This window comes from Carcharhinus amblyrhynchos, chromosome 22 (assembly GCF_965287045.1).
Source record: "Carcharhinus amblyrhynchos chromosome 22, sCarAmb.v2.hapA, whole genome shotgun sequence".
Taxonomy (NCBI): Eukaryota; Metazoa; Chordata; class Chondrichthyes; order Carcharhiniformes; family Carcharhinidae; genus Carcharhinus; species Carcharhinus amblyrhynchos.
Window position 1 is genome coordinate 13,193,290 of NC_137345.1, and position 26,681 is coordinate 13,219,970.

At 42.2% G+C, this 26,681-nt stretch overlaps 1 protein-coding gene across 3 annotated transcripts in view; it reads right to left on the reverse strand.

The window, feature by feature from the left end:
* The window catches only part of LOC145356915 (ubiquitin carboxyl-terminal hydrolase 49-like), a 75,323-nt gene that overhangs the window by 16,038 nt on the left and 32,604 nt on the right, over positions 1–26,681 (reverse strand). For all 3 annotated transcript variants that reach the window (XM_080209916.1, XM_080209914.1, XM_080209915.1), the window contains exons 3-5: positions 19,530–21,005; positions 2,950–3,148; positions 2,326–2,434 (exon numbers count right to left, since the gene is read on the reverse strand). In XM_080209916.1, coding sequence (XP_080066042.1) covers positions 2,326–2,434; positions 2,950–3,148; positions 19,530–20,942 — 1,721 coding nt within the window. In that variant the 5' untranslated portion in view covers positions 20,943–21,005. The remainder of the gene's footprint in view (positions 1–2,325; positions 2,435–2,949; positions 3,149–19,529; positions 21,006–26,681) is intronic.

Here is a 26,681-nt window from a genome sequence, read left to right on the forward strand (position 1 = left end):
ACTGAACTCATCAGCCTGCAGTAGGAAAAGCTGCAACAAATACTAGAAAAAAAAAATCAAATCAGCCAAGATAATATTGCCTGATTGTGGTTCTGCGGTCCTGGTAGAAAGCGTGCATGTACAGTGAGGAAGAATAAGCCTGGACTGTGATGCATTCTATAGATGAATAGCTTGGTGATGCCCAGTGTTCAGCACCACGCTCACTGTCAAAGGGACACACACAAATAATGGATATTTGAACAAGGGACTGCAGAGTCGCCAACGCTCACGAAACATTCCCTCTAATTTTGTTCCGCTGTGCGGTTGTTCGCAGATTGCTGTGGAACTGTGCATACATACACACAACTTACAGGTTGGCCTGTTCATCCATGTGTTTCACACACTCAGTTGCTGCCCGACCACACTTCTTTGCAGCTAATGCAAACATACATTCTACACCCTCTCTTGCACACACTATCACTCTCTTGCTTTGAGGTCTACTCCACTGTCTACCTTCTCTGTGGCTCACTCTGGACACACACTCCACTCCCTCCCCTCACAGCCAGTACCCACTCGAAGTTTTGTTTGGAGATTATCTCTTGCCAGCACTCCGCTGTCGTTGCTTGTTTTGCCATGGATCCCCCACACAGGCTCCAGCAGACCCCCAGTTTGGGAACACCTGTTCTAGATATTTTTCCTATTTATATAGCACACATGATATAGGAAGGCATGTGAAGGTGCTAAACAAGGGCACTATCAATATATATTTGACACTGAGCCACTGAAGGAAATTCACAAGCAGATAACTGAAGTTTGATTAAAAGAGATGGGTTTTTACTAGTATCTTATAAGGAGAGAGAGGTGAAGAGGCTTAGTGAGGGAATTCCCGAGTTTGGGACAAAAGTACCTAAAAACACAGCTGGCAATGGAAGAGCAATTAAAAACAGCACTGCAAAAGGCCAGTATTGGATAGGTTTAAAGATCTAGAAAAAACATTGTAAAGGTGGAAAAGGCTAGGGCAGGGTTGTCCAACATTTGGCCTACAGGTCACAATTTAGCCCATCGTGCCTCCCTGTTCCCCTACAGAGTTCAAATTATAGGGCTTCTCCAATAAGGGGCCATTTCTCTCCCGTGTATGCTGCTGATCAATGCAGGAAAGAAATTCTGTGATTGGAAGACCAGTGACCACTGTGAAGGTGAGTGGCTTCAGTCAGCATGAGGCCTGAGCGCCTGCAGTAGTGGGGAATTTTCTGAGGTGGAAGACAGGGAATGCGAGTGGAGGAAGAGAACTCCACAGACTAACAACCATCTAAGCGAAAATAAATTCTTGTCTCTATCCTGAAAGGGAGACCTCCTATTTTTAAAAACTGCACCCCCTTGTACTAGCCTCCCTTCACGAGAGGAAAAATATTCCCAGTATCCACCTTTCAAATCCCCTCAGGATCTTGCACGTTTCAGTGGGATCACGTCCTATTCTCCTAAACGTCAATGGGCTAAGACCATTCTTTTGGATCATCAAATCAAAGTGAAGTCCCTTTTGTGGAAAATACAATGAAGAAAGACAAACCTGCATTTATTTAGAGTCTTTCACTACCTCAGCCAATGGAGTGTAGTTCACTGTTCTAAAAGAGAAAACATGGCATACAGCAACTCCCATAAGGTGATAGTGACAGATAACGATCAAGGAATAAGCAATGGCCACAGCACCAGAGATAACTTCCTGTTCTTCTCTGAAGTACTGCCAAGGCATTGCTTACTTCCACCCAAAATAGCAAACATTGGCACAGTGGTTAGCACTCTTGCCTCACAGCTCCAAGGACCCAGGTTTGATTCCCAGCTTGGATCACTGCCTGTGCAGAGTCTGCACACTCTCTCTGTGGTTTACTCCGGGTGCTCCGGTTTCCTCCCACAGTCCAAAAGACATGCTGGTTAGGTGCACTGCCCATGCTAAATTCTCCCTCGGTGTACCCAAACAGCCGCTGGAGCATGGCGACTTGGGAATTTTCACAGTAATTTCATTGCAGCATTAATGTAAACCTAGTTGTGGCATTAATTAGTAAATAAACAAACTTTAAACACTGTTTATCAAATCCAAAAAACAGCACTTTCGAAAGGACAATGCTACTTCCAGGTGATAATGGAGAACCAGGCTAAAATTCTGAGCTTATGTTTCTGGGCTGGTGACTGAATACACAACCTTCTGACTCAGAGATGAGTATGTTGTTCCTTAGTCACAGCTAACTCATGAATTAAGATTAAAAAGAACAACTAACAAAAATTGGCATCTGCCATAACTGTCAATGGACATTAAAACAATTCCTTGAAGCTGCAGCAAATTCATCCTACCTGAATCTTTTAAGGTGCAGACGGAGGACCTGAGGTAGTCTGTATATCATTAGCTGTTTTTGAGCTTCTGTCAGGACGAGGGGCTTTGGTGAGGATTTTCGTCGCTTACCTGAGAAATAATTAAGCAGGATTACATAGAACCCACAGCACAGAAACAGGCTATTTGGTCCAACCACCGTATGCTGGTGTTTATGCATCACACAAGCTTATCTCTATTTAATATCGCATTAATCAGACTTTCAGTTAAAAAAGATCAACAATTAGCCCTTTTAACGTGAGAAGCACAAGGACTACCAGAACAGCATGCAGGGCAAATGCAGATTTCCTCCAATCTACACCACTGTTCGATTTATGACAATGCTTTAGAAGTTTGCTCTAGGGTGGCACGGTCACACAGCGGTTAGCACTGCTGCTTCAAAGTTTTCATTTAGTGATCATGGTTGCTTTTCCAACAGGGTTGGGTGCAGACTGTCTGTCCACACACTGTGGAGGCACAGACAAGAGTAGAACCATTACACAGGTGCCATATCTCGCTAGAAATTCACCAGGGATGGAAGCAAAGATAGTGAGCGTCAACAAGGTGTTCAACTGAGAGGAAAGCTCATTTAATAGATCATTACTTACTGTTGCACTGGTCGCAAGCATAAATCCTCCCTTCCAAAGCCTCTGTTTCTGTAAACTTTGCCAGCATTTCCGTCAGCGTGCATTCTTTAAGCTGAGTAGCACCCTTCTGAAGACAATGATAACGCTCTGGAAACTCCAGCGAAAGATCCCAAAATGGTTCAATGGTGTTGGACTTGTAGTTGCACGTCAGACATGTGACCTGTAGAAAGGAATAATAAATGCAACAGAAAACCCACAATACCAAAAGGTAACTGATCCAACGAAATGTCTTGACATTTGAGTGAACAAGGCCATTCAGCCCACTTGTGCCAATTTTTTGCAACAGTAAATTTAATCCAACTATATCCCACTGCTTCAAATATTCATTCATTTCTTCCTAAAATAATGCAGTGGTCCACCTAGCAAAGACTTTTAATGTTCTTTCTAGACCTGAATGGCCAAAAAAACAACTAATTATGACCTAACCATTGCTTGGAACAATTTTGAACTATGGGCAGCATGGTGGCACAGTGGTTAGCAGTGCTACCTCTCAGCGCCAGGGAGCTGGGTTCGATTCCCGGCTTAGGTCACTGTCTGTGTGGAGTTTGCACATTCTCCCCGTGTCTGCATGGGTTTCCTCCAGGCGCCCCTGAATTCCCCCCACAGTTCAAAAGATTGCTGGTTAGCTGCACTAGCCGTGCTAAATTCTCCCTCAGTGTACCCGAACAGGTGTCGGTGTGGCGACTAGGGGATTTTCACAGTAACTTCATTGCCACTTAATGTAAGCTTACTTATGACTAATAATAAATAAACTCAAAAAAAAACTTATTTTAGCAATACTTCTTGCCTCAGTTTTAAAACTCAAAAATCTGTGCCATTTCTTTATAGCTTTATCTACTTGCATTCAGATGGTCAGGGAGTTATGTCCAACACACTTCACAAGGGAACAGAGAAAGGCAACTAGACAGCCCAGAAGGTATTAAGATAAGAGATAGAGCAGGTGATTGAAGGCGATCAGAGGTGGCGAGGCTTCAGGGTTTAGCAGTTTAGAAATCATTCCAGTTCTAAGCTAAGCTCTGTTACTGCCAATATGGTGGAAGAAAGAGGGAAGATGCACACAGGGCTTCCAGCAAATCAGAGGGTGCAAGCTGGTGGGTGGGACTGAAGAAGCTGGAGAGGCAAATGCAGCGAGACCATAACAACGTTTATAAACAAGAGGTGGTAATCCGAATTCAATGTAGTTGAGGGTTAGGAATCTAGTGCCAGACTTTGTATGAAACAGGATGCAGGTGGCAACGTTTACTGGAATAAGTCTAACTTGTCACTTGACAAAATAAATGTGCCCAAGGTCATCCATATACACATGGCTGTTAATCCCAATGTAAGAAGTTCCTCATTGGATTTTGGCTGTGGGCACTTATTCAAAATGCATATTTCAAAGATTTCATGACTGCTTGCAATAATACTATGGAAACATTTACTTTGTGTAAGTATGTCAGAGAAATGCAAAAACCTGGCCAAATTTATTCCAGCCCTTTGTATTTTTCATTGCCACAATATGAACTAGCTATACTGACTACATTTACAATACAAATAGCGTTCATAGAATCCCAACAGTGCAGAAGAAGCCATTTGGCCCATCAGATCTGCACCAACTCTCTGACAGGGTATCTTACCCAGGCTCTCTCCTTGCCCTATCTACATAACCCCATGCATTTACCATGGCTAATCTATCTAACCCACACACTTTGGGACACTAAGGGACAAGTTAGCAGAACTGAACCTGGATTACTGGAGCTGTGAGGCAATAATGATAGCCACTGTCCACCATACTGTCTCAACGTTGCCATGAAGGAAGCTTGTGCCACTTTGAGTTACAGGCAACTCAGGCCCCAAGTTGAGATTTAACCAACAATAGTAAGTGATGTAGTGGTTATGTCACTGGGTTAGTAAGAGAGCTAGCACTGTCAGAACACTGATTCAAATCCCATCAGGGCAGCTGATGAAATTTAAATTCAACTAATAAACTGGAATGTAAAGCTAGTCCCAGTAATGGTAAACGTGGAACTATTAGGTTGTTGTAAAATCCATCAGGTTCACTATTGCAATCTGTTGTCCTTACCTGGCTTACGTGTGACTCCAGACCCACAGTACTGTAGCTGACTCTTAACTGTCCTCTGAAATGGCTTAACAAGCCACCTCAGGATGGGCAACAAATGCTGTCCTTGCCAGTGACACCCAGATCCCAAGAATTAAAATAGTGCTAATGAAACTGATGATGTTGCAGTTTATTGTGCAAATGCAGAGTAAGAAATGAACACTGGGTAATCCGACGATAAGGTAATTCCACCCCCGCCTTTTTTGGTATCTTTTGGTACTTAAGACAATTCAAATTAAATCCAATCACTGTCCCCACATGAGGGGCAAACCAGATTTAAGCTGACAAAATAAGGCATTACATTCCATCTTCAAGCTGACAGGGTGAGGCATTGCAGTCCCTCCCAGGCTTGATCTAACGCTTCATCTGAGCCAAAAAGGCCAAGATGGCTTTAAAAATTGCATCGGGTAAAGCCTCGATTTAACCCTTCTTGATCTTTTACTTTATCCTAGCTTAGGGAAAGCAGAATCACAGGTGTCAACACAACAAATGCAAAAGGCTTAGCCTTGTCCTCTGACTGATCGCCGTTTTACCCCTGCCAGGAAAGTTGGGGACGTTACTTAAATTGAGACAATTGTCCATTATTTACCAATGTAACTTTATAATTAATTCCTCACCTTGGGACAGCTCAACTTGTCTGTTCAAAGCCCCTTCTAAGGTGCAAGATATCCAGATGGTTAATGGACTTCACGTGACATTTAAATGCAATCTTCCAATAAATGGCCAGATCTTTCCACGTCTAGAGCTGAATTCACTCCCCCCACCCCTTTCCACCATTAGGGAAACGTGTAAACTTGGGAGTCCTGTTCCAGGATGTGCAATAATAGCCTCAAGTGACTTGCCCTCCAGTTAAACTCTTCCTCCCCCGCCCACCACCATTGAGATTAGCAAAACATAATGAGTTCACGTTATGCTACTGAGGAGCAAGGTACAGGATAAGCACACACAAAATGATTTACAACCAAAAACTGTGCATATTAACAAATACATTCTGCAACATTTGTAAACGTCCAAATTAGTATACCCGCTTCTTCAGATTAACGACTACGAACCTACAAATTCAGGCAACTCAGTGGTATAAATGCTGTCACTGAAGATCTCCCTCGTACACAGATGGTTAACTCAAGTATCCATTAGCTTAGAATATGAATGTTATCAGGCCACCCATCTCTGTAACGTCCTCAAGCCATACAATGCTCTGAGATCTCCGCACTGCTCCAGCTCTGGCCTCTTGCACATTCCTGGTTTTAATCACTACTTTGGGGGCTGTGCCTTCAGTCGCTGGGGTCATAAGCTCTGGATTCCCATCCTAAACTTCTGAATTTTTTTAAGTCACACTTCAAAACCCTAGCTTTGAGCTAAATTTTGACTGCCTACTCCCAACATTTCATGTGGGCTCACTGTCAACTTCTGTTTGGTAATGGTCCTATGACAACTATAAGTATAGTGTTACAACACCCATAGTTAAGAAAGCCCACCAACGCCTCTACTTTCTCAGAAGATTAAAGAATTCAGCATGTCCACTACAACACTCACCAACTTTTAGAGACGCACCATTAACAGCATTCTTTCAGATTGTATCACGGCTTAGTAAGGCTCCTGCTCGGCCCAAGATGGAAAGTAACTACAAAGAGTTGTGAATGTAGCCCAATCCATCATGCAAACCAGCCTCCCATCCATTGACTGTCTACACTTCTCGCTGCTTTGGAAAAGCAGCCAGCATAATTAAGGACTCTGCGCACGCCAGATATACTCTCTTCCACCTTCTTCCATCAGGAAAAAGATACGTAAGTCTGAGGTCATATACCAACTGACTTAAGAATAGCTTCTTCCCTGCTGCCATCAGACTTTTGAATGGACCTACCTTGCACTGAGTTGATCTTTCTCTACACCTCCACAATGATTGTAACACTACATTCTGCACTCTCTTCTTTCCTTCTCTATGAATGGTATGTCTAGTCTGTATAGCATGAAAGAAACAATACTTTTCACTATATACGAATACAGTGCTACAGGTACTTGATGGTTTGAGCTATAAGGAGAGGCTGGATAGATTGGGACTTCTTTCTCTGGTGCGTAGAAGGCTGAGGGGTGATCTTGTAGAAGCCTATAAAATAATGAGGGGCTAGATCAGCTAGACAATCAATATCTTTTCTCAAAGGTAGAGGAGTCTAAAAGTAGAAGGCAAAGGTTTACGGTGAGAGGTATAAAAATGTCCAGAGAGGCAATTTTTTCACAAAGAACGGTGAGTGTCTGGAACAAGCTGTCAGAGGTAATAGAAGAGGTGGCTACAATTTTGTGTTTTAAAAAGCAATTAGACAGTTATATGGGTAAAATGGGTATAGAGGGATAGGGACCAAATGCGGGCAATTGGGACTACCTTAGGGGTTTAAAAAGAGGGTGACATGGATAAGTTGGGCCGAAGGGCCTGTTTCCATGCTGTAAACCTTATGACTCTATGTGACAATAATAAATCAAATCAAAGTGAAGAACTTTGGGAATTTTTAAACAATGTTAAAGGTGCTACATAAATACACGTGTTGTTATACCACAGCAGTAAAAAGACGACCTCGAGTCCAACCTCAATGTCTACAACTATGCAAATCCCCAAAATGGCACTGAATAATGATAGCAGAGGTAGAAAATCTGTTTTGTTTCCCTCAGGAGTGCTGTGGCCAGTTGTACCACTGTGCTCCACTGGCTGGGATCAACTAACTCTGGAAACAAGGAAGCAATGTGGCTCAGCTGTACATCCGCACTCGGTCACCAATGTAATGAAGCTGTGCTTTACATTAGTGTAAAATAGCTCTAAGCATCACTACAACTGAGACTGCCCTAACATCAAATTCTGCACTGATCTACCAGAACGCTGGCTTTCTGGACTAAACTACTTCATCAGTTAAAAAACAACACCTGTTTATGCCTGGCTGATTTGTGTGCTTGACTGCAAGTGCATGAAGCCCAGGTTTGATTAAGCAGCTTAACTGCACTCTCCCACCACCAGTGCCAGCAATGTATCAACAAGTGCAACATAATGACTGCGTCCACAGGAGCGGCCAGGCAGGTTCACACATTAATCTTTCCCTTTGATTGGGAAATATGTCACCATCCTTTATTTAAAGTAAAGCCTCTGGATTTTCTCGCCACACCTGACAGTTCTACAGTTGCTGGTTATCTTCCAGTACCGCGAATCCAACTTCAGCCATTCCTCACAGAAGATATTAACTGTTGGAAGTTGGAGGGTGACTCTGAAACAGCAATGTCAACTTTTATTTGATATTGATCCAGCAAAGCACCTTGGGACTTTTTACAATGTTACAGGTGCTATGTTAATGCACATTTCCATTGTTGTTACACTAGAAACATAGATAGGAGGCTGCTATTTGGCCTTCAGGCCTGCTCCACCATTCACTGTGATCATGGCAGATCGTCCAACTCAATAGCCTAATCCTGCTTTCTCCCAATAACTTTTGTTCCCATTCTCCCACAAATTCTATATCTAGCCATCTCTTGAACACATTCAATGTTTTGGCATCAACTACTTCCCGTGGAAATGAATTCCGCAGAAGGAGGAAAAACAATTCCAACCCCTCTATAGGCGCCCAATTCTCAAAAGTGGCACTGAATACAGCCAAGAGGTGGCAATCTGGGGAGTTTTTTCTTGGGAGCACTGTGGCGTACTGTACCACTTAATTCTGTCACCTTGCAAACAATGATCACTGGACAGTGATTATAATTATGAGCAGAGACCATAATTAATTTTCCCCTTCATCAAGTACAAAGAGAGAAAAAAAAACCAAGGACAACTGCATCCTCTATAAGTCAATCTAAACTACTAGCTAATTCAGCACAGACTAGGAACGTCTATGACTCAGTAACATGCTACCTTTATCAACTCAACCACCGAGGAAGCTACATTTCACTGCCTGGATGAGATGGGGGGGGAAAAAAAAAACACTCTGCTACTATGCAATACTGCATATAATTTAAATGACACACCGCAGCCCCAGATCATCTTGCCTGGGGATCGTGGCAGGGTGGAGCGAGGGATTTAATCCAACCTCTTCAAGCTTGACTCAACATGCACAAAATTTTCCCAGATCACCACCACATGTTTGAAAGTGAGGAGGAAAGCAGAGAAGAAACATTTCTCAAAAAGCTGTTTACAGGAGAAATGTGACAGTTAAAGAGAAACCGAAAACCGAAGAGCAGTGTGTGCTGTTACTATCATACAAGGAACAATAAGGCTGCGTAGAGCAATGACAGAATTAGTTGTTACATGTTTGAAAAGGAGCAGGATTCACAAATCTTCAAAAGTGGGAGAATAAGGTGATTAGGCTTTGAAAATCTTATTCGTAGGATCGCGAAATGGGAAAATAAAGGGTCACACAGAAGTCTATACAAATAATTTATATATTTAGAGTTGGAATATTGTGTGCAGTTTTGGGATTTTACATTAGCAGGAATGCAGAAAGAAAGTCATTAAGATATAAGGGATGAGAAGAAACTAGAAAAATTGGGACACTTTTTGCCATAAGAAAAAAGCTGGAGATAAAATTATGTGGGGCTTTAAGAAGGTAAACTGGGGAAGAGTATTTCCCTTACTTGATAAGCTAATAACTAGATGGCATTAATTTAAGATCACCGAGAAAAAGCAAAAAGCAAGGTAGAAGACTTTTTTTAAAATTCAGAGGATTGATGGGTTGGAGAACTAAAAAAAAGTCAACCAAACCTATTTTGTTAAATCAAAAATTCACATTCTTATTTGAACTTTTCTATAGCTATGCAATATCCAGGCTAGTGAAAGTGTTCCTTTCATTCCCCAAGTTTGTCTACTTCTCCAGGCATGCTGATCAATATTCCCTCAAGTTTCCCCACGCTTTGCATGACTTATTTCTTGCATTGCACGGCCCCTTTAAGATTGTTGTGAAAGCACCTATCTTAAAGGGACCGCAGCACATGTACAGCGTATTTTTTCACTGCACAGCACATCCCCGATTTGCTGAGCAGCGATGGAGAACACTGGTGATGATACGGTGAACATTTGCAAATGGTAAACTTTTGAGCTGTCATTTCAGTCCCAAGACTGCCAGCTCCCTCCAACAGCAATTCAACCAGTTGCATTGCCTCACCCATTCCCTGTAGCTCAGCAAACACTCTCTTTTCGGCTGCTTATCCAGTTCCAATTTGAAGGCCACATTTGAATCTGCCTCCACCACATTTCCAGGCACTGCATTTCAGATGCTAATCACTCACAGCATAAAAATATCGGATTTTTTTTTGCTAATCATCTTCAATTTGTGCCCTCTGGTTCTTGACACTTCTGCCAATGGGAAGAGTTTCTCTCTGTCAACTCTGTCCTGATCCCTCTAATCTCTAATTTACCCTAGTAAATTAAGTCCCTCGTCCCTGGAAGCACTTCTAAAGTCTTGTCATTCTTCCCAAAGTGCAGCGTCCAGAATTAGGCACAACAATCCAACGCAGACGAACCAGTAGTTCATCACAACTTTGAAGGCTCTTGCGAAAGGTCAGAGACATGAAACATTAACTATTTCTCTCTCCACAGATGATGCCAGACCTGCTGAATATTTTTGATTTGATTTGTCACATTTATTAGCACACAATGAAAAGTATTGTTTCTTCCAGTATATTTCCAGTATTTTCTGCTTTTGTTTCATAATAACCTCCTTTCTTTTCTATTTATAAAGCACAGAATCCCATTTAACAAGTTTCTCACACTGGCAAGTCCCCTTTCAGTGATTTATGCATACGCAACCGCTACTCATGCGCTTCTTTTAGTATGGTAACATTTATTTCATATTGCCTCGCCTCACTCTTCCTACCAAAATGCTTTACTTTACACTTCTTTGCACTAAATTTCATTAGGAATTCTTCACGTAAATATTCATTTGATACGAGTAGAAGGGAGTTACATGGTAGAACTCCAATGAACTTAAAGGTACAATAAAGATGTGTGGGTTAGGTGGATTGACTGCGCTACATTGCCCCTTAATGTTAGGACTAGCTGGGGTTGTGGTGATGGGGTCTGGGTGGGACTGTGGTTAGTGTAGACTCAATGGGCTGAATAGTCTCCTTCTCCACTGTGGGATTCAATGATTCTTGCAATGTTTGCCAGTTGATGGCTTGCTTAATGTAGCTACTAAAACCCTGAAGATATAAAGGTTTTCAAGTTACAACCGTGATAGATTGGAGATGAAAAGCTTTTATTTGCAAAGCTAACTTTTATAATTTGATGCAGAGTAAGAGATGTTGGCCCACTTTAAAATTTTAGATGTAAAGAAATGTGATGGAATCTGAGAGAGACTGAGACCTGTAGAGGATTTAACTGGAAAACCACAGATGAAACACTGGGCATTGTAACAGACAACACAACTTTCAATATTGCACAAGTTTTAGGGGAAAGGTTTTGGATGTTAATTGTTAAATCCGAAAAAGGTTTCGTATGTTAATTGTTAATTCCAATGTTAATTCGGAAATTAATTGGGTTGTGACTGGAGCATAGATAAAGAGACTCAGAAAGCAAAACAAAGAGACTTTTATTGATGAAGGAAGGGTGATGGTTGAACTCGGACTTATAGTTCCAGAATACAGAGATAATTTTCAAAAGGAAACGGGATTGCAACGAGAAAAAGGGAAAATACAATTGCAGGGCTATGGGGAAAGAGCAAAGGAGTGGAACTAATTGGATACCTCTATTAAACTAGAAAGAATGCAGAAAAGATATACTAGGATGCGACCAGGACTTGACGGTTTGAATTATAAGGAGAGGCTGGATACATTAGGAGTTTTCTCCCTGGAATGTAGGAGGCTTAGGGGTGATCTTATAAAGGTCTATAAAATAATGAGAAGGTAGACAGTCAACATCTTTCCCCAAAGGTAGGAGAGTCTAAAACTAGTTTAAGGTGAGCGGGGAGAGATACAAAAGGATCCAGAGGGGTATTTTTTTCACACAGAGGTTGGTAAATGTCTGAAATGAGCTGCCAGAGGTAGCAGTAGAGGCGGGTACAATTTGGTCTTTAAAAAAGCATTTAGACAGTTACATGGATAAGTTGGGTATAGAGGGACGTGGGCCAAATGCAGGCAATTGGGACTAGCTTAATGGTTAAAAAAAAAACTAGCCCAAGGGCCTGTTTCCATGCTTTACACCTCTATAACTATATGCTTATAATGTTTCACTCCATGAATAAACATAAGCTGAGTGAAGATGAGCTCAGATTTGATCCTTCACTAACTGGTTATCAGGAGTTTAATATTGGATAGGAAGAAATCGTGGAAGTGTCCATAAGATCATAAGATATAGGAGCAGTTTCAGCCCTTTGAGTCTGCTCCACCATTCAAATCATGGCTGATAAGTTTCTCAACCCCTTTCTCCTGTCTTTTCCCCGTAACCTTTGATCCCTTTACCAATCATGAACCTATCTATCCCTGTCTTAAATACGGTCAAGGACCTGGCCTGCACAGCCTTCTATGGCAATGAATTCCACAAATTCACACCCTCTGGCAGAAGAAATTCTTCCTCATCTCGGTTCTAAAGGATTGTCCTTTTATTCTGAGGCTGTGCACTCGGATTCTAGTCTCGCTTACTAATGAAAACATCTTCCCCATGTCCACTCTACGCAGGCCTTATAGTATTCTGCAAGATTTAATGAGATTCCCCCCTCATCCTTCTAAACCCCATCAAGTATGGACCGAGAATCTTCAAACACTCCTCATACATCAAGCTTTTCACTCCTGAGACCATTCTCATGAACCTCCTTGGGATGATCTCCAAGGCCAGCACATCCTTCCTTAGATATGGAGTCCAAAATTGTTCACAATACTTCAAATGTGGTCTGACCAGAGCCTTATAAAGCCTCAGCAGTACATCCCTGCACTTGTATTCTAGTCCTCTTGAAATGAGTGCTAACTTTGCAGTTGCCTTCCTAACTACCAACTCAACCTGCAAGTTAACCTTAAGAGAATCCTGAATTAGGGCTCCCAAATCCCTTTGCGCTTCCAATTTCTGAATTTTCTCCACATTTAGAAGACAGTCTACACCTCTATTCTTCCTACCAATGTGCATAACTTCACACTTTCCAACATTGTATTCCATCTGCCACTTCTTTTCCCACTGTCCTAACCTCTCCAAGTCCTTCTGCAGTCTCCCCATCTCCTCAATATTACCTGTCCCTCCATCTATCTTTGCATCATCTGCAAACTTAGCCACAATGCCCTTAGTTCCTTCATCTAGATCACTGATGTAAAAAGTGAAAAATTGTGGTCCCAACACTGATCCCTGCGGAACTACACTAGTCACTGGCTGCCATCATGAAAAAGATCCTTTTATCTCTAGTGTCTATCCATGCTAGTAGATTGCCTCTAACACCTTGCTCAGCAGCCTCCTGTGCAGCACCTTGTCAAAGGCCTTCTGGAAATCCAAGCAGTTAACATCCATCCACTGGCTCTCCCTGCTTGTTACTTCCTCAAAGAATTCTAACAGATTTGTCAGATATAACCTCCCCTTGATGAAACCATGCTGACTTCATCCTATTTTACCATGCATTTCCAAGTATTCCAAAATCTCATGCTTAATAATGGATTCTAAAATCTTACCAACAATCAAAGTTAGGCTAATCAGCCTGTAACTTACCACCTTTTGCCTTCCTCCCTCCATAAACAGAGATGTTACATTAGCAATTTTCCAGTCCTCTGGGACTCTCCCTGACTCCAGTGCTTAGTGAAAGTTCACCACTAATGCCCCCACTATCTCTTCAGCTATCTCCTTCAGAACTCTGGATCTAGTCCATCCGGTCCAGGTGATTTATCCACCTTCAGATCTTTCCGTTTCCCTAGCATCTTCTTCTTAGTAATGACCACCATACTCACCTTTGCCCCTTGATTCTCCTGAATTACTGAAATGTTACTGGTGTCTTCCACTGTGAACTACCAGTTCAGCTCCTCTGCCATTCCTTCATTTCTCATTGCTACTTCTCAGCATCATCATTTTCCAGCAGTCGAATGTCCACTCTTGTCTAAAAAACTCTTGCAATTTTTTTTAATATTACTCGCTAGCTTAGAATCATAGAATTCATATAGTGCAGGAGGAGGCCAATTGGTCCAACGAATCTTCACCGACCACAATACCACCCAGCCCCTATCCCCATGTATTTACCCTGCTAGTCCCCCTGACATTAAGGAGCAATTTACTTCGTCCAATCAGTCTAACCCACACATCTTTGGAGTGTGGGAGGAAACCGGAGCACCCCAAGGAAACCCACGCAGACTCAGGGAGAATGTGCAAACTCCACACAGACAGTGACCCAAGCTGGGAATTGAACCAGGGTCACCACCGTGCTTACCTTCATATTTCATCTTCTTCCCCCTATTTCTTTTGAGTTGTCTTTAAAGGCTTCCCACTAATCTTCACCAGATGAGACAGACAGTACAAATGAAGTAGTAAGACTTTTAGCCATTTTGAGCCTGTTCACCCTTCAGTTATTTCATGTCAATCTGTATTTTAACTCAATCAACTCACTTTGGTTCCATGACTCTTAATACCCTTGCTTAATAAAAATCTACCAATCTCAGTTTTGAACTTTTCAATTGAATCCCCAGCATCAATAGAATTCTAAACTTCTGCTGTAATTCATCCTCTAGAATTCTGGACTTGCACAGTAATGTGTGTGAAGTACTTCCTGAAGCTGCCTCATAACGGCAAGCACAAATGTTAAAGTTCTGGACTGTGCACAAGAGGTAGTAGGTTCTCACTATCAATTCCTTTAACCATCATTAAATACCTCAATTAGATTAGCCCTTGTTATCCTATACTCAGGAGAATACGATCTAGTCTATGCCACCCATCCTTGTAATGTAACCTGCTCAAGTCCCGAAGGAAGTCTGTGTGGAGCTTCTGAGCAGCGATCTAATGGGGCACAGGTGCAGTCTGGATGAAGAGAATCTGCTGAAGGGTTGAAAGTTTCAGGATAGTTTTGGGTGCTGAACCTTCAAAAACCAGATTTAAAATTTTCTAAATATGAACAAAAATCTTATATGCTTAATATGGTTGCAGTTTCAACTATATGATCCCATATATTGGCAAAATAATTCACTTTATTTGGGGGGGCGTCTGTTTCGCTGTTGAAATTAATTACAGAAAACGTTTTGCAGAAAGGCAACATGGTTCGGCCATACTTTCTGCAGAGTACTGACATGAAGCTTCAATCAGAATATTGTTACTCTGCCCTTCATATTTTGTTACACCCTACCCAACTAAGTCCAATCTGCAAGGCTGTAATTAAATTGGTTGCAAATCTAAAATCCTGGTTCCACCACTAACTGTCCCCCTATATTGTAATCTAATTTGCCACCAAGAATAGCTATACTGGGTTTATGAAAAGGACAGGCGATAAGTCCAAGCAGACGTCAAGTTCCCCTTGTGTCTGCATGGGTTTCCTCCGTATGCTCTGGTTTCCTCCCGCACTCCAAAGATGTGGAAGATAGGTTGATTGGCCATGTTAAATTGCCCCCAGGGGATTAGCAGGGTAAATACATGGGGTTACGGGGAGAGTCTGGGTTGGACTGCCATCGGTGCAGGCTAGATGGGCTGAGTGGCCTCCTCCTGCACTGTAGGGATGCTACGATTTTATGATTCAAAGAGCTGGCACATATAGTGCGATTGGCTGAACAGCCTTCTCCTGGGCTGCAATAATTCATAATTCAGACATTGCCCAGCTTCCTTTAGTTTTTTAACATCCATTTGATTTTAATTTCCCAATAAATTCACCATTTTGATGGTGTTAATGGGAAGCAAGGTATTCAATGATACACTGCCACTCGTTGTTCTTGAGGTGGCCACTAGGAGGAACATGAGAGTTGCTTAGGACAACATGCTCAATAAATCAGCTCAGTTTTTCTCGGAGGATTTAAGTTCAAAACGTGGTTTACAAGGTCATTACATTTCTGACTGCCCAGTGTGGACATAATGTGGCACGAACACAGTATCTTAAAAATGTGGCATTCCCTTCTCCCTGTACCTATGGGATATGTTGTTTGTTGATGTTATTTCTATTGCTTTGTACAAATAAAGAATGCTTTCTACAATGACCACACCAATTTCCTCTGGTTATATGACACTGAACTTAGAACAGAAGGTCCTTGGGAGTGTGTCAATATTTAATGGAGGAGCCAACACAGGAAAATTTGAAAAAAATACCATGAGAGGAAAGTTTTGTGCAATGGGGGAGCCATTTGCACCCTGCTGAATTTTCAAATCCAATACTGCTCACATTTTCACATAACTTATACTGACAAATTTCAAAGCAAATTAAGCGTATACAATTCTCCACTCCGCTATCCTTGCTTGGGTGCTTTACGACAGGCAGCATCTGCAGCCCAGATGGAACGTGGTCCCGGGTCTCCACCAATGCTACTGACTCAGCTTTTAGGAAGTGCAAAGGGAGCCTAAGGAAGGGGGCCATGATCCAAGTTTCCCTATCTGGGGAGAGTGTCTGGCTTTCTTTTCTCAACTGCTGTTGTGACCTTCTGTTGCAAATGCGGCTATGTAAGGATTGGACCGGGCTCAGCTCTGCTGCTCCGCAGACACCCATGAGAGGCCACTCCCTTGGCTGGCACACAAAAAGAGGGGTTCCTAACCAGCATCTAACCCACCTTGCGGCATACACTCTTGCACCCTGAGCAGTAGCACAGCAACAAAATCAAACAACCTGGAGCTGCATAAATGGCCCTCGGTGTCACTTTTTATTCAATTACGTGCTTTGTTCTTTTTAAGTCTCAATGAAATTCCAAATTAAGATGCAGCTATTAGGAGGGGCGACAGCCTAGTCGTATTATCGCTAGGCCATTAATGCAGCAGCTCAGCTAACGTTTTGGGGATCTGGATTTGAATCCCACCACGGCAGATGGTGGGATTTAAATTCAATGTAAAAAAATCTGGAATTAAGAATCTACTGATGACCATGAAACCATTGTCGATTGTCGGAAAAACCCATCTGGTTCACTAATATCCTTCAGGAAAGGAAATCTGCCATCCTTACCTGGTCGGGTCTAGCCTACATGTGACTCCAGACTCACAGTAATATGGTTGACTCTCAAATGCCCTCTGAAATGGAGTGCAGTTAGGAATGGGCAATAAATGTGGCCCAGCCAGCGATGCCCACATCCCATACAAAAAAAAGGAATTTTAAAAAATCTGGATCTTGATTCAATGAAATTCATATTTGATTATTTCTCACAATTCAATTGATTTACTGCCTGTCACTTAAGCTGATATTTTCTTGGAAATTTATCGACTAAAGGAAAAATTTGCTCATCTTTATCCACTAGGATGGGCAATCTTGATTTGATTTGATTTATTATTATCACATATTAACATACAGTGAAAAGTAATGTTTCTTGCGCACAATGCAGACAAAAAAGGAAATGAGAGTGCAGAATGTAGTATTACAGTCGTAGCTAGGGTATAGAAAAAGATCTATTGATGGGTAGGATTTTACTGTTCTCATCACAGGTCCAAATAAACAACAAGTAAGTTAGCCAGCAACTACACCCAAATATCTTTTAAACCTTTATAACTCCAGTAACTTAGGTTTCTCCCGACTGGTGGGTGCTGTAACATTATACCTTTGATGTAAATATGGAAACCCAGTTAAACAACAGGAAACCTCATTATATTGCAGAACTTATTCCAGCGGAAGCAATTTCAAAATCTGAAGGGCTCCCTCTGTTCCAGATTCATGCTGCTTATAGATAGTAGCAACACTGATGACACTGGCAGCAACATCAGAACTGTGCCACTGCAGGAACGGTGTGGGGTACAGCTGTTCAACAGTCAGGAATGTAATTGTTGCAACTCCTGATTGGTCCACCCTTGTTCCCATACCTTGCCCCTGGGGGTGGTGGTGACAGGGGAGGGACGAGGGGGACAGGAATGAAACCACCTGCTGAGGCGGAGCTGTGTCTCTTTGGAGTCATAGGTGCCATCTTATTCACAGGACAGGGCTGCTTCTGGAAGCTGTTAACATAAATAAGGTATGAAAAGCCCGAAGTGTACAATGGCTTGACCTGAATCATCATACTTACACATGTTCAGATTTAATACTACTGGGATTTCACTTTGCTCGCTGCCCTACTGTCTGCTGACCTAAAGGTATTCTAGCTGATACCATGGGAATTTAGAAGAGCAGCTGGATGGAGCTATTATAAAAGTAAGCACAACAAGGCAAACAAAATGCAGAAAAGCAATTTGACCGCAAGCAAGCCTGCCTGCCTGCCCGGAAGGGTGGGTGGGTGGGTGGGTGGGGGGAATATATTTCAACAACATGGGTGCATACCCCCCATAGAATGTTCTGTAAATACCTCAACAGCCTATTCAAGAACCACTTTCAGTGGAAGCAGTCTACATTATAACATGGCTGCTCCAAGATTATAAATTTACCCCCTCTGAAGTAAAGGGGAGCTTGGGTGGTGGTGTGAGCAAGAGTAGAACTATGCACAGTTACTCAAAAACTGGGAACTTGATGTGGATCCTCCTGGCGTTCTACAAATAAAACATGCTGGAACACAAGCCGTGTAAAACTTGCAAGGCTTTCACTGAACTCATAACATATCATTAGTTCAACCAATTTCTGAGCTATATATCATATCCGACAGATCATTATTCAGCCTCCACTTGTGTGAAAAGGGCTCTCCCCCTTCAGTGGTGTGCTTGACTACAGTGACAACATAAACAGGAGGAGGGGGAGGAGGAGGAGGAGATAACATAGAACGTAACCCAAATGGAATCGCAAAGAAAAAACCACCAGGAACTCCACTCCAGATTTTTACCCAGTCTGCAGTGCCAGTAAGCGTGTGGGTGCATGGTGGGAGGGAAAAAAACAAGGTTGGGCTCTGATGCTTTCCAGAGTCAAATAGCTTGCCAAGGCTCATTATCAAGACACATATGTTAGGAATGGTCACTTGGGCACAGTAAACAGATGGTTACGGGCATCCAGGGAATTGTACTGCAGTCACAAACAGCACCTTCAGGACAGCAGCAAGATTATAATTAAAAAGTTAAAACCCAAGGTTAGAACTTAGATGTAGTCTCGATAGTATTGCTGAAAAGCTAATCACTAACAAATGCTAGCATGTTGGAAACGGAAAGGGGATCAAGTTCTCAGTTACAAAGCACCCTTTTCAGCTTTCATTAAAAATAAAATGAAAAATGGCAATGGCAAAAGGACACAGCTTTAACTTTTGCATTAAGCACAGCCAACTTTACTGCTACGTCTCACGCATTTGATAACTGATAGAAAACTGCTGTCACTGGCTACGAAGTGGAAAGTATTCCATTCAGCAGCATTGTCATCTTTCATCTTGACAAGATCAGATCAAGAATAAAGAATTAAATTAAAATAAGACTGCACACACTATCGTTTTCCTTTACCTGACTGAGCAGCTGCCCGTGAAAGATGGTATTCACCACCTTGAGAACCTGCTTGGTGAGCTTCCTTTGAGAAAAAGGAATAAGGATCCTGTGCTTCGTGCCTTCCGATTCCAGCTCCTGCTGCACTTTGTCCAGTAATTCACACAGAAATTCCTGAGCATCTTGCTGACCATATCCCCTGAACGCCGGGATCAAGCTCCATACAGAGTGCAACATAGCAAACGGGGATACCAAAGCCCACTTCCCAGACCACATTACTCGAAAGAGTGTGTGAAGTTCATGGCAAAGAGAGATGTGCTTTGAGCTAGGCTCCTTGGGTTGAATAAGTTCCAGGTTCCTGGCCATAGAAGCACCTCCATTCAAACCAGCTGGCATACTGTATCTCCCTGAAGTTCCCACATGATCATTTCTTCCCGCTAAGCAAGATGCAGGACCAATCCCCAGCGTGACCTTGTTAGACAATCTCGTTTTCCCGTTTGTGGTCCTTGCCAACAGTTCTTCAGTCTCACAGAGATCAAGGGTTAAGAAACACTCTCTGAACTTTTGCAAGTGACTGAGTACTTGCAGGATGGAGTTCATGTAGCAGGTATTACCAAGGTTTCTCAGGCCTGTAACACCAGGTGTTACCACTGGTTTGCGCTTGGCAGCATAATACCGCTTCATTTTGTTCCTTTGTCGTTTTGAGGTAGGGGCAGTTTGTAGCACCTTTTTTCCAGTTGGTTTTCTGCACTTTCTCGAGATATGGTCCTCCTTTCGAATTTGAAATAAAATCCTTGCACTTTTCCTTGGTGGAGTGTTGGCAAGTTCTTCCATGAACTTGCGCTTTAGCTCCTGCCGGCGCTTCCTCGCTTCCTCTTTTCGTCTATCCATTTCCTCCTGTAGTCGCTTCTCTTCCAATCTACGCTTACCGCTGGTTGTTTGTTCAAACCAAATGCGCATTGCCTTTGTAAGCAAAGACTGGCGTCTGTGCCAAAGAGCAGTGAACATCTGCTCTGTGCTGTGAGTCTGCCCTTTTTTGTTCTTCTGAAACGAACAAGGAGATTCCCCGCAAGCCATTGACCGCAATGCCCTGCCATTGCGTGCCATCGGACTGTACTTTTGGTTCTTTATTGCACTTAAAGTGCTTCTCAACAGTTTTAAATCCCCCGTAGCATTGTCATTCAACACATAGTCATCACAAAGATAACAAAAGACATAAAGTTCATTGACCTCCATCGCCAAAGGATGCCTAGTTTCCTCAAAGTGTTTGAGTGCATGCTCCTCAATGTAGCGGCCACAAGCCACATGGGAGCATTTAAGACAGGCCCAAACAGACTCGGTGGTGTTACAGTCCATGCAATGCCACTTCTGGGGATTCAATATAGAGTGATTTTGGGCGAGTCGCAGGCGCCCTACATGCTTACACCTATCCATGGCTTTAAAAGCTCTCAGAAATATTCTGGTTGTAGTATCCTTGACCTGCTGTAATGCTTTAACCTGCAGGAGAAAGACAAAAAAAACTTCAGCCACTGAAACTTTTATAACAAGCTGTAAGAACATCAAATGGGAAAATCTTCACTGAAGCACTGTAAATGCCCCAAATCTAATGCATCACCTTTACCAAACACACTACTGTTCATTAAAGTGAACAGCTGACAAATAATTTCTTTAGCAGGTTCGAGCCACCAAATCACGAGTGGCGCTACAAGAGGCCTACACTGCCCTCGCGTCTAGTTAATAAAGGGTTACAAGCTTTTAACAAAGGATCGCAACATTCTCAGAGGACAACTGCATTAATTCTGAATCAAGACATTAAGTTTGACGTTGGTTAACCCGTAAAGATACAGGACATGAAAATAAGGTATGCAAAAGATAAATAAGCATTTAATTTTTTTTATAGTAATGGGGAGGAGATGGGGTAAATATGATGAACTGCTACATTACTCAAATAAATTCAACTGAGCGAGGCCAATTTTCTGGCCTTCCCCCACACCACAGCTAGGGAAAGAAATCATGGCAAATATTGTGAAAGAGTCATTACCATACATAGTTACGTGCAGTGAAAGAAGACAAATGAAAAGACTTGAAGGCAAGGCTTCTTTGCTGGAAAAATAGTGAGATTTAAAAGGGACACTGTCTAGTTTAAATGGAAGGATATATAGGCAAATAGAACTATACACCATAAGTAGAAAACATTTAAACAATGGAAGGAATAGGTTAAAATCAAGCTTATTCCAGTAAGGGAAAATGGAAATTCATCAAAGGGTGGGGTATTACAGACAACCAGGGAAATCAGAGATACTTTGAAATCAGAGAAACATTTATCTTACAGGGTAAGTTGAAAAAAAGAAAAACTAGGAAGAAATAAAAAATAGCAACAAAGAATTATGAAGATACATTCCTAATGAGAGGATAGTCATGATTTTGTATAGTAGTGAAAAGGAATAGAGATTAAGGGAAGAACAGATATACAAAATGTGTACTTAGCCTCATTTTTACAAATGAGGTGGATATTAGGATTATAGAAACACCATAGAAGGAAGAAAGTTCATAGCACAAAAGGCAGCCAGTAGGCATACCGTCTGTGCTGGATCATTACTAGTTAAATCAATAATCAATTCCACTTCCTCTACAATTACCCTGGAATCTTGCATTTTTATCTATTTCAAATATTTATCCACTTTACCCTCAAACAATGGTCTCTGACTCAACCACTCCATGTGGAAAAGCATTCCATGCTCACGCAACCCTTTTAGTAAAGAAATTTCTCATTCACTCTCCTCGATTGTTTAATGACTGTTTTCTATTCAGCATACTAAAACCCTTCATAACTTTAAAAATCAGTTGTAAACACTCTCTTTACGTTCTCCAGTAAAGATTAGTCCCGATACTTCATGTGTCCCCTCCCCCACCGCCCCCGACCTCCCATCCCACAAGTATGAGGCTCTCTCATCCCTGCATCCCCTGCCAAATCCACACTATACAGCCTCTCGGATTTCAATGTCCTTTCTATAATGAGGCACCCAAAGCCACGCACAATAATCTAACAATGGCCTCATCAATGCTTTGCACTAGAGGCGGCTGCGGAGCCATTAAGAAAGGTTATTGTTTAACCAAAAGGGAAGTCATTATTCAAGGAACTGGTACAAAAGATGTTACTCAAACTTAAGTTAGATAAATCACTGGGACGTGTTTGTTTACAATCGAAGATCCTGATGAAATGCAGAGACGCTGATAATGATTTCCCGCAATCTTGCGCTAGAGGTTTGGCCAATGGAAAACATGACATTGTTTAAAAAATGGAAACATGGTAAAACAGAAAATTAAAAAAAAACAGACAAGGGTTTCCAATGTAGACTGAAATTACTAAACACCTGAAGAAACCCAGATTAATACGGATTTCCAAAGACAATGAAGCTCAACTATCATCACAAGATTTTTCATAAAATAACAAGGGGAGAAAGGAAACTCAAGCGCATTAGTTTACGTGGTACTGGGACATGAAATTACAGCAGAGAGCTTAAAAACCCTGACTGGCACTAAGATTGCAATTGCACTTTATAGGCCTGAAAGAACGGCTAACATGGGAAATGTTACGCTGAATGATTCAGTAAGGGGATGCACCAGATAATAGGGAGCTCCATACCCATGAAGAGATAGAGGAGCATATTAATGGCAAATTTAAAACATACGCAACAATAATAGCGTGATAATGTTAGGAGACTTTATCCTAATATAGGCTGGAAAAAATAGTGTTAAAGGAATGGAACAGTGTGATACGCATACTGAAGTTAATTCAGTTCAGCAAGGGAGGAAGCAGTGCTGGATCAAGTTCTGGAAAATGGATTAAGGAAAATGGATTGTGTTATACAAGGAGATCAGCAAACTAATAAGTGATCGTAACAACACTTGGTTTCTTGCAGTTATAGAAAGAGGCAAGATAACATCAATAATAAAAATACTCAGCTAGAGAGGGTTAATTTTTAGGAAGTGATTCATTCATGGAATGTGGACATCATTGGCTAGACCAGCATTTATTAACATTCTTAGTTGTCCTCGAGAAGGTGCTGGTACACTGCTTTCGTGAACTGCTGCAGTCCATGAAGCGTGGGCAGATCCACAGTGTTGTTAGCAAGGGAGTGTCTGGATTTTTCACCCAGCAACAGTGAAGGAACAGCCATATGTTTCCAAATCAGGATAGTGAATGACTTGGAGGGAACTTCCATGTGGTGGTGTCCATATCTGCTGCCCTTGCCTTTCTAGATAGTAGTGGCCATTGCTTTGAAAGGAGACGTCTAAGGAGCCTTGGTGAGTTCTTGCATCTTGTAGATGGCACACACTGCTGGCAGTGTGTGTCAGTGGCTGAAGGGAGTGAATGCTTGTGGACAAAGCTGTCTGCTTTGCACTAGTGTTGAACTTCTTGAGGGTTTTTGGAGCTACACTCACTCAGACAAGGGGAGAGTATTCCATCATATTGCTGATTTGTGCTTTGTAAATGGTGGTCAGGCTTTGGGTAGTCAGGAATAAGTTACTCACTTCAGCAGTCCTAGCCTCTGATAGCTACAGTGAATGTCAGGTGAATGACGAAGGAGCAGCGCTTCAAAAGCTAGTGGTGTTTGCTACCAAATAAACCTGTTGGACTTTAATCTGGTGTTGTGAGACTTCTTACCGTGTTCCCACCATCACATATGCTGATCTTCAGCCAATTCTAGAACATAAATATTTAGATTATATATTCTAGAATATAGATAATATTTTAGTATATAAATTCACAGTAGTATTGCCGCAATATTGTCAGGGCCCATAGCCTTTGCAGTATCCAAGTGCCTTCAGCCATTTCTTGATATCACGTGGAGTGAATTGAATTGGCTGAAGATTAGCATCTATGATGCTGGGAACATCCAGGAGGAGGCCACAATGGATCATCCACTTGGCACTTCTGGCTGACAACTGTAACAAATGCTTCAGCCTTATCTTTTGCACTAATGTACTGGGTTCCTCCATCACTGAGAATGGGATATTTGTGGAGCCTCCTCCTCCTCAGTGAGTTGTTTATAGTCCAACACCATTCATAGCTGGATGTAGCAGGATTGCAAAGCTTAGATCTCATCAGTTGGTTGTGGAATTGTTTAACTCTATCACTTGCTGCTTATGTTGTCTGGCAAGCAAGTAATCCTGTGTTGTAGCTTAAAGTTGACACTTCATTTTTAAGTATGCCTGATGCTTCTCTTGGCATGCCCTCCTGCAGTTGTCATTGATCCCCTAGCTTGGTGGTAATGGTAGGGTGGGGATATACCAGGCCATGAGGTTACAGATTGTGGTTGCATACAGATCTGCTGCTGATGGCCCACAGTGCTTCATGGTCATCCAGTTGCTAGATCTGTTTGAAAACGATATCATTTAGCACAGCGGTGATGCGACATAACACACTGGATGGTATCCTCAATGTGAAGACAGGACTTTGTCTCCACAAGGATTATGCTGTGGTTACTCCAACTAATACTGTCACAGACAGATGGATCTGTAGCAGGCAGGTTAATGAGGATGAGGTCAAGGATGTTTTTCCCTGTTGTTGGTTCCCAAACCACCTTCCAGTCTAGCAATTATGTCCTTTAGGACTTGACCAGCTCGCGCAGTGGCTTGCCATTCTTGGCGATGGACATTGAAGTTCCCCCAAAGTACATTCTATGCCCTTGCCAACTTCAGTGCTTCCTCTACATAGTGTTCAACATGGAGAAATGCTGATTCATCAGCTGCAAGAGGACAGTATATGGTAATCATCAGCAGGAGCTTTCCTTGCCCATGCCTGACCTGATGACTTAATGGGGTTCGGAATTGATTCTGAGGGCTCCCAGAGCAATGGCCCACTGTACATCACTATGCTGCCATGTCTGCTGGGTCTGGCCTGCCTGCCTGTGGGACAGGACGTATTTAGGAATGGTGATGTCTGAGACATTGTCTGTAAGGTATGATTCCATGAGTATAACTGCATCTGGCTGTTGCTTGAGGCCTTAGCCCACAGATCTTAATAAGGAGGATCTTGAGGGTCAACAATGCTGAGTTTGCCATTGTTGTCTCCAGTACCTAGATGGATGCCGGCTAGGTTGTCCGCTTTCATTCCTTTGAGGCATTTAGAAATTTGATACAACCGAGACCATGTTAGAGGGCATTTAAAAGTTAGCCATATTGCTGTGGGTCTTGAATCACATATAGGCTACACAAGGTAAGCTCTATAGATTTTCCTTCTCTCATGAACCAGATGGAGATTTTTTTTTTTAAACAACAATCGACAACGGTTTCATGGTTATCATTAGACTTTTAATTCTAGATTTTTATTCAATTCAAATTCTGCCTGCTGTGGTGAGATTCAGACTCTCATCTCCAAAGCATTTCTCTGGGTCTATGGATTATTAGTCCAGCAACAATACCATGACAGATTTAAGAAAGGATTCAGCACAAGTAGATTGGATAAAGCAGCAAAGTTTATTTATTAGTCACAAGCAGGCTTACATTAACACTACAGTGAAGTTACTGTAAAAATCCCACACTCTGGTGCTTGTTCAGATACACTGAGGGACAATTTAGCATAGCCTATCCACCTAACCAGCACATCTTTGGACTGTGGGGGGGAAACTGGAGCACCCAGAGAAAACCAACACAGACACTGGGAGAATGTGCAAACTCCACACAGTGACCCAAGGCAGGAATCAAACCTGAATCCTTGGCACTGTGAGGCAGCAGTACTAATCACTGTGCCACCATGCTGAGCAATGGAAGGCATTCAGGGAAGAAAAGATTTTGGACACAAAGTGAACATATTTGCTGAAATTGTCTGGCCTCCGAGCTGTGGGAGATGGCGCTTTGTTTGTTAGCAGCAGGATTCTCTGGTCTCGCCACCGTCATTGGAAAGTGCCATTGACGTCAGCACATGCTGGTAGAAAACCCATGGGTGGGGATGCACTGCCAGCAGGACCGGAGAATCCCACTAGAGCGAACAACCGGTAATGGTAATCCTGCCATTATTTTCAAGGAAAAGGATAGAATACCAAAAACTAATGGATCCTGGGTGAGAAGAGAAGTAGAAGTTAAAACAGAAAAAAGTTTGAGATAAATGTCAGCAGGAAGACTCAGTTAATAGGCAGGAAGCTAATGGAAAGTACAGAAAATAGAAAA